The 9,248-nt window shown below is 39.4% G+C and overlaps 1 protein-coding gene across 1 annotated transcript in view; it reads right to left on the reverse strand.

Moving 5' to 3' along the window:
- Positions 1-6,169: 6,169 nt before the first annotated feature.
- LOC123520236 (liprin-alpha-1-like) overlaps positions 6,170-9,248 on the reverse strand; it is a 68,947-nt gene continuing 65,868 nt past the window's right edge. The window contains 3 exon segments of the mRNA XM_045282384.1: positions 6,170-7,252; positions 7,864-7,980; positions 8,351-8,507. Of these exon segments, the coding sequence (XP_045138319.1) occupies positions 7,175-7,252; positions 7,864-7,980; positions 8,351-8,507 (352 nt within the window). The 3' untranslated portion in view covers positions 6,170-7,174.

The raw sequence follows: 9,248 nt of genomic DNA on the forward strand, positions 1-9,248 counted from the left end.
AAGGAAGGGTGTAGAATAAAAGTGAAACAGTATAATGGAGGACTAATGGACACAGGACAGGCAGACAGGAATGGATAGATGTTTAAAAGACTTGGAATGATTCTTTGAGGGAAATGTCACCACCGTCAGGAGTGCGAAATGGTCCGTGGATGCCTGACACCACCACCATCACCACCACCACCACAACACATAGTTTAAATTCATTGAAAAAAAAAAAGATGTATATATAAAAAATGGTTAGATAAGATACAAAATGATGAAAGCAAAGAATAGATAAGCAATAGATAGCAATATGAGAAGTGAATGAAAGAAAAAAGAAGTTATTTGACATACTACCATAAAAATAATAATAAATGCGTACACAAAATTAAAAGTAAATGTTTATAAGAATTTAGTAAGGAAGGAAAAATGAAAGAATAGAGGAGGTGGACAAATATTACAATAAATTCTGGAGGAAAAGGAAATAAAATGAATAAAGGAGAGAAATGGGGAAAGAAAATGGTGATGGAAGAGTCAGAATAAGCTAATAATGATGTAATAAGATTTAAAACAATAAATTAAGTGTGAAAGGATAAAGTTAGAGATATGACTAAGAAAAGAAATTAGAGAAGAAAAAAAGATAGTAGAAAGATTAGAATAAGGTAATAATGATGTAATAATAAGAAAAAGAAAACTAACGAAGGGTGAAAGGATAAAGTAAATTAGATATATAAATTAGAAAGCAAAAAACGTAGAGAGAAGAATGAAAGAAATAAAAAGATGATGGTAGATTGCAGAATAAGATAATAATGATGCAAAAAAAAGAAAAAGGAAGAAAAATAACAAACTGAAAGGAAAATAAGATAAAAATGATAGAAAAAAAAAGAAGAAATAACAAATTGAAAGAATAAGATAATAATGATATAAAAAGACAAAAAGAAAGAAAAAAACTAATAAATTGAAGGAATAAGAAAGTGAGATTTGAATAATAAAACAATAACTGAGGCGAAATATGTGAAGTGTGATGGTATGTAAGCGAAGGAAGGAGGCGGAGAGGTGGTCAGATGGTGGGGCAAACAGGCACCGTTAAAAAGACAGAAAAGTAAATAAATAGATGAAAAAAAAAAAAAAATACACACGAAGGGAAACAGTTTAAAATAGAAATGTTACAAAATAATGGAGTGGATGAGCTAGTAATAATGTTTTGGTTACGCGCGGCACATAACATAAATTAAAAAAAAAAAAAACTTAGATATTAAACTTAAAAAAAAAAAAAAAACAAGTAATCTGGAGACAATAAAAAAAAATCGACTTTAAAATGACTGAGATGAAAATAAAGAAAATAAAAATAAAGAATTTCCTCTCAGCCTTACTTACCATACTAAGACGAAAAAATAAATATATGTACTATTATATATAAACATAATGACCAGTATATTAATGTGATAATAGCAGTTTTAGTGAGTTCCATTGGGGGAGAGAGGGGAGGAGGGGAAGTGTTTGAGTTGGGGGGGGAGGGCTTCATATCACATTAGGGGGAAGGGGGAGGAGGAGGGGTAGGGGCCACACAGCACCGAGGGACAGGGGGGAGATGGGGAGATTGGAAGGGGAGAAGCAAATGAAGGGAAGGGAGAGAGAAGTTGTTATGATCTTTGTTGCCTTCCCTCTCTCAGTAACGGCAAGGGGATGGTTGGCAGCAGTGACGAAGCCTTCAGGACACGCACGCACTCACACACACTAACACACACACACAAATGTACAGTACACGCACGCACGTACACGCACACACGTTTTATGTACGTGTATGTATGGTTTTCGTGTGTGTGTGTGTGTGTGTGTGTGTGTGTGTGTGTGTGTGTGTGTGCGGTTACGTGTGCGCTCCCCCACCCCTGACAAACACACACACACACACACACACACACACGGAACACTGAGCTGATAGTATAACCATCACTACACTGAACATGATTTTGAGAACAGTACACTACTTTCACGAGTTTCACAGAAACAATCGGTCATATTCAACACGGGGGCGGCGAGCGAGTGAGTGAGTGTGAGTGTGAGTGAGAGAGTTCGGCGTCACTATCACCACTATCACCACCACCATCACCACTGTCCGTCCATCGCCGCCAACTGACCACAAGACACGGGTAATTTTTTCATTCTTTCTTTACATATATTAATTACAAAGACATTTTGGCATTAAGGTACGGAAGATTAGCTGTAACAGTATTCATAGCATTCACACGCACGCACAAGCACACACGCGCACACACGCACTAGGCGCATAAACGGTGACATGGTGAACACTGTGATTCAACAAAGACTGCCACACACACACAGACAAGATACAAAGCTAGGTGCGTTCAGACAAGGCTCTCTCCCCTTCAAACCTGACCTCCACCACCACCACCACCACCGCCGTAGTCACTTCAATTGTATACTTTTCAAAAACGCCACTTTTTCCTTAAATTCATGAACCAAAAGATGAAAAATCCATTACTTTCACTGTACCTTGTTAAACTTTCCAAAATTTATGAAAACACCCTTGAAAAACTGGCGTAACTTCCATTGGAGCCTTGAAAACCACAATAACTTCCACTAGACCCTTGAAACCCGAACAACTTCCACTAGACACTTGAAAACCCCAATAACTTCCACTGGACCCTTGAAAACCCCAAATAACTTCCACTAGAACCTTCAAAACTCCAATAACTTCCCTTAGAACCTTCAAAACTCCAATAACTTCCACAAGAACCCTTGAAAAATCCCAATAACTTCCACTAGAACCTTGAAAACCCCAATAACTTCCACTAGAATCTTGAAAACCCCAATAACTTCCACTTGAACCCTTGAAAACCTGCAAAACTTCCACTAAAACCTTTGTTAACCCCAATAACTTCCACTAGAACCTGTAAAAGAGGTACTAGGATCATGAAAAGCATCCTTGAGAACCCAAATGCATTCAGGAGAGCCTACTGAGGAGAGTGGTGGCAGGGGGAGGCAGGGTTTAAGGGGATTAGAACCTTTAAACACTGCAGCCATTCAGAGATTGCAAATTCTTGTTTTTTCATCTTGGGCATTTGGTTCTAGTATTCAAAGTCAGATTTCTTCCTCACTCTGCTCCAAAAATGTGAGAGATTGAAAGGAATTTGTCTCTCTGTCTCTTTGTTAGGTTATCTCTCTATCTCTTTCTCTATCTCTTATCTTAGCCATTTTTATTTATTTATTTATTTATTTAAGTTCGATTTTTTTTTCTCATTCTGCTCCAAAAATGTGAGAAATTGAAAGGAATTTGACTCTCTCTCTCTCTCTCTCTCTTTATCTTGGCAATTTTTCTTTTTTAAGTTGGATTTTTTTTCTCATTCTGCTCCAAAAAGGTGAGAGACTGAAAGGAACTGTCTCCCTCTCTGTAAGTTATCAAGGTTATAATTGCCTCTCTATCTGTCTCTCTCTCTAGTTATCTATTTATCTCTCTTATCTCATCTGGTTTAGAGACATTAGAACACTGGAAAGCCCTTGTTCTGTTTTCCTTCTCTCTCTTCAGTGCCCTCAAGTGTGTCTGTCTGTCTGTGTGTCCAAGCACTGTTCAAATGCCAAGGTGTTTTGCTGAAGACTTAATATAAAACCTCAATAACTTCCACTGCACCCTGTTAAAAGCTTCACTGCGACCAGGAAAACCCTTAAAAACTCCCAACTATTTATTCCTGACTTCATACCTACCCATAACTGTTTGTCCCTGAAATTCACAAGTTTATTTTAGCACCCAAGATTCAATAGGTTTGGTGTCTTTCCGGCCAAGTCTACAAACAATCTATCTGCCACACCACTACTAGTCTATCCATCATAATTCCACAAGTAGTGATCAGTTTTAATTCATACATTAGTCCTCTCTCAGCCCTCACAAAACCAGCTTTCACATTAACTGCCTTCAAAACTTATTAACTTAAACTAACACATTTTTCTTTATTTTTTTTCTCTTTCAATGGTATTATTTTTTTTGTTTGTCATCTATGTACCACTTTCTATTCCCTTCTTATCTTTGATTATTCTGCTTTCAATCTTTGTTCTCCTTTTTATACTATTCAAGTTCTATTTACTTCATTTTCTCTTTTCTACACCACGATTCTTCTATTTCTTTTACCTATCAATTCTTTTCATAATATTTCACTTCTTCCATGATATTCCCACAAGTAGTTCCCAGTTTTAATAGCTTAGTTCCCTCTTAGCCACACAAAACTAGCTGTCACATTAACTACCTTCAAAATGTATAGCTGCCAGAGTTTCATGGTTTCTGATGCCTTTTGATTCTCCTTGTATGATTTTCCCACAAGTAGTTATCAGTTTTAATAGCTAGTTCCCTCTTAGCCACACAAAACTAGCTGTCACATTAACTACCTTCAAAATGTATAGCTGCCAGAGTTTCATGGTTTCTGATGCCTTTTGATTCTCCTTGTATGATTTTCCCATATTTTAGTTCCCAGTTTTCATAGTTTTAGTCGTCTTTTAGCCTACAAAACTAGCTGTCGCATTAACTACCTTTAAAATATATCACTGCCAGTTTCACAGTTTCTAGTTTCTATTGGTTCTTCCTGCAGGATTTTCCAGTATTTTAGCTGCCAGTTTTAATACGTTAGTCATCTCTTACTCTCTAAACTAGCTGTCACATTTACTGCCTTCTTATTTATCACAGCCCATAAATTTTCTACAAACGCTGGAATTTCACAGTTTTTGGATTCTATTGCTTCTCCTGGCATGATTTACCAATATTTTAGCTCCCAGTTTTAATAGTCTTCTTTACCTACCTCCTAAAACTACCTGCCACATTAACTGCCTTCAAATTCATCACTGCCCACTAAATAAAACTTCTTGGGATTTCTGAACTGAATAAAAATTGTCCTCTAGTATTTCTGAGCTTAATGATGTTCCTTAGTGTTTCTGAGATAAATATAAAGTTCGGTTGAATTTCCGAGGCAAACAAACACCCTGATACCTTTACAACAAACAAACACCTGTCTCGAACATCAGCGCTGGACACACGAACACACACAAATAAATAGAGCAACACACACCTCTCTGTCTCTCTATCTCTCTATATCTCTCTCTTCTCCAAGCTAATGATGGCCAGTTGACACACACACCTCTCTCTCTCTCTCTGTTTATCTCTGTCTCTGTTTCTCCATCTCTCTGTCTCTCTGTTTCTCAATTTCTCTGTCGCTCTCTGACTCTCTGTCTCTCTAAGCTCACCATGGCCGGCTGACATCTAATTGTTTACATATCTGGGGGAAAAAGCATTATGGGAGGTGATTTTGGTCATTAACGCTAGCTAGGGACACAATCGCTGCTCTCTGACTACTTGGCAAGACTTCAAAGGGCTTGCCGACTTGCACATCACCGATAAACATGCAACACACGCACACACACACACACGCAAATGCACACAACAACTCTCTCTCTCTCTCTCTCTCTCTTGCATTCTATATTAATCAGCTTCTTCATTTATATCATATTTCTGTACAAAGTTTTTTTTTTTTTTACGCATTTTTTTGTTACGTTTTTTTTTTTTCCTGTAAAGGGTTAGTTTAGATTACGTTTGAGTGATGACGTTTTGTTTTCGCTTTTCCTTCCTTGTTTTTTTTTTATTTTGTTTTTCTTTTCCGCTCTTTTTTTCGTTCTCTTACGCCATTTTTCATTTTTTTCAACATTTTCTTTGTTATTCTTCTTTTTTGTTGTCTTCTTACGCCTTCTTTCTCTTTTTTTTTTCTACGCTGTTTTCTTTTTCTCCTTTTCTACATTTTCACTTTCTTTTATTTATCTTTTACGTCTTTTTTCTTTTTTTTTTTCCTTTCTACGTCGTTTTCTTTTTATTTCTCTTCTTACGTTTTCTTTCTTCTTTTTTAAATTTTTACGCTATTTCCTCTTCTCCATTTTCTTTCTCTTCTTGCACCATTTTTTCTTTCCCTTTCTTTCTTTGTTTATTCCATTTTCTGATCTTTTTTCCTCTTCTATCTATCTTTCATTCTTCATTTCCTTAGTTTTCCTCCTTTACGCATCATTCTTCTCTTATTTCCTTTTATCTTTTTCTGTTTCTACATATCAATTCACTTCTTTTCATCTCTCATTTTCTGTATTATTTTTTACTCTTTCTTTATTTTCACTTTTATTATATTTTCTCTACTCTCTCTCTCTCTATTCATATTTTTGATCTTGTTTTCATTACGTCTCACTCCAAATCGCTCTAAACCAAGACCTGATGACTTATGTGTCCTTACCCGAAAGACAAACACGCACACACGCATGTACGCGCTGTCTCTGTACACACACACACACACACACACACACACACACACACACACACACACACACACACCAGGTCTGCCAACACACGTACACACACACACACACGTAACCTTTCTTTTTCGAGTTATTACGTCAATATTTTCCCTCTTTACGAACAAAAGACTAGATAAAGGGAGGGAGCGTTAAAATGCCCTCCCAAATTTGACGTCCTTTCACCCTTGGGTGTCCTAGCGTCCTGTAGGATGTTGGCTTGACAAAAGACACTCTCAAGTCTAGCAGTGGTGACTTGTGGGGGTATCCTATAAGCTTGTACGTCATTTAAGTTCCTTCCAGCGTCCTAGAGGGAAGGATATCAGTCTTGTATCCTTCACTTGAGTGTTTGAGGTCATAAGGATCCTTCAGCATCCTTTAGAGGGTGAAGGAAATCAGTTTTTCCTTCAGTTTAAAGGTGTTTTGTGACTGCAGCTTGTGAAGGATGTGTGTAGGGCCCCAGGGAGGAGGAGACACCCCTGGATCCTTCTGTGGGAGGTTGTAGGATTACTTAGGAGGTTAAGGTGGTAGGATGTGGCTTTTTATCTCTTTGTGTGAAGGATGTCTCTCTCTCTCTCTCTCTCTCTTTCTCTTGTTCTTCATCTTTTTTCTTTTGTCTTCCTTTACTTCATCTTTCACCCTTTCCTCTTCTGCCATCATCAATCTCTTCTCTTCATGGTTTCCTCCTCCTCCTCCTCCTCCTTTTATTCAACACTCACCTTCAAATCTCATCTCATCATCCTTCACATATCCTCCTCCTCCTCCTCCTCCTGCCACCTCTGCACCTCCTCCTCCTCCTCCTCCCGTGGGTCTGAGGGCTTCACACCAGCCTGGCCTCGGCATCCTTCACAGCAGGGGCCTCATATCAGGATTTGTTGATGTCAGTGCGATCGGTTCCTGTCGCCAGCAGGTTCCTGAATTCCTTGTCCAGCAGCTGTCTGGCCTGTGGGAGAGAGAGAGAGAGAGTGTGAGAGAGAGGGAGAGTGTGTGAGAAAGGGAGAGAAAGAGAGTGTGTGTGTGAGAGGAGAGGTGTAAGAAAGGGACAAAGAGGGAGTGTGTGAGAGGGAGAGGCAAGGGGGGTGGGGGAGAGATGTAAGAGAGTGAGGAAGAAGTAGGGAGTGTGTGAGAGGGAGGAGGGAGGGAGAAATGAGTGTACGAGAAAGGGAGAGGGATGGAGGGAGGGTGTGGCAGGAAGGGAGGGAAAAGAAATGGGTGGGTGAGTGAGTGAGTGAGTGAGTGAGTGAGTGAGTGAGTGAGTGAGTGAGTGAGAGGTAAGAGTGTGTGAGAGGGAGATGGAGGAGAAAAATATGAAAAAATACTTGTAATAAATAAAGTGTGTAATGGCTGACTAAAATTAAGACGTTCAATTGTCACGTAGAAGAAAGGAAACAAGAAAACACTTAAAAATAAATAAATAAATAAATAAATAGAAAAAAAAACTCTTGTACTAATAATAAATAATGTTAGGCTATGTTAGGTTAGGTTAGCTTAAAACACGCACACACACACACACACACACACACATACAAGTAATGCATAACAAGAGTGGCTGACCTGTGTGTTCTGGGTGGGTATCTGCAGTGCGAGGGCCAGGGCATTGTAGTCAAAGCTCTCGTCCAGGGCAACAAGGGCCCCGTGCACCCCAGACTCCACCAGGTTGTTGGCGTACTCCTGCAGAAGGCACAGAAGGTCTTGGTGGTGGCGGCGGTGGTGGTTTGTTTGTTTATTTATTTATTTATATATCTATTTATCTATCTTTCTCTCTCCCTCTCTCTCTTTCTTTCACATACACACATATAGTAAATGAATAAGGAAAGATTTCTCTCTCTCTCTCTCTCTCTCTCTCTCTCTCTTTCTCTTCCATTCTTCTTTCTGTCCACCCCTTCCCTCTCTATCTCTCTCTTTTTCACTCTTTCACCTTCTCTATCCACCACCATCTCTCTCTCTCTCTCTCTCTCCTACCCTTCCCTCTTTATCCACCCCTTCTCTCTCACTTACCCTCCCTCCTATATCCACCCCTCTCTCCCCCTTCCCCTCTCACCTTAAGGCCAATGAAGGATATCCACTTCATCACCCTGTCGTTGGTCCACACTAGGACGTCGACATTTTCCTCCTCACACTGGCGTCGACGATCCTCCAGAGCCACACGGTCGTAATTCACCTTCTTCAGAGCTGTAATGCCGAACTGAAGCGACGTCCTGGGGGGGGGAGGGGAAGGGGGGAGATTAGGTTAGGTTAGGTTAGGTTACATTTTGGGACATTAATTAGTTTTTTTTTTTTTTTTTTTTTTTTTTTTTTTTTTGAGGTTACGTTTGGTTATGGGGTTGTTTTGTTTGCTTGGGGTGTTTTTTTTATTGTTTTTCTTCTTCTTTGAATGCTTGTTTTGGTGTTTCTCTGTGTTTCGTTGTGTTAGTTTGCTTTGGTGTGTTCCGTGGTGTTTTTCAAGTGTGTTTTCCAGTGGTTCTAGTTTTGTCAGGGTCTACGGGGGGTTGTTGGGGTCTTCAAGGGTGATTTTGTGGTTCCAGTGATAGTTTGATTAGCTGGTTCATTTGTCTTAATCCCAAAACACACACACACACACACACACACACACATTCCTTCTTTCCTTCACATCAGTATAATTTCTTTCTTTCCTCCTAGCCCACAAACACACCTTCCTTCCTCCCCCTCAACCCTAAGCAAACACACAAACGTACACACCAAGACGAACAAGAGGACACTCCAAGATCATGAAAAGTCAGTGTGTGAGGGACATTAAGAAGTTCAGTTTTGCACATAGGACGGAGGACATCTGGGACGGCTCCACTGAAGAGATTGTACCACCAGAAAGTGTCCACAAACTGAAGGAAAACTTGCAGAAATGTACATATGGAAACAGGTCACTAGGATTCCCCAGCCACACTCCAACCCTGTAACACACACACACATACATACATACA

Source organism: Portunus trituberculatus, chromosome 1 (assembly GCF_017591435.1).
Source record: "Portunus trituberculatus isolate SZX2019 chromosome 1, ASM1759143v1, whole genome shotgun sequence".
Lineage (NCBI taxonomy): Eukaryota > Metazoa > Arthropoda > Malacostraca > Decapoda > Portunidae > Portunus > Portunus trituberculatus.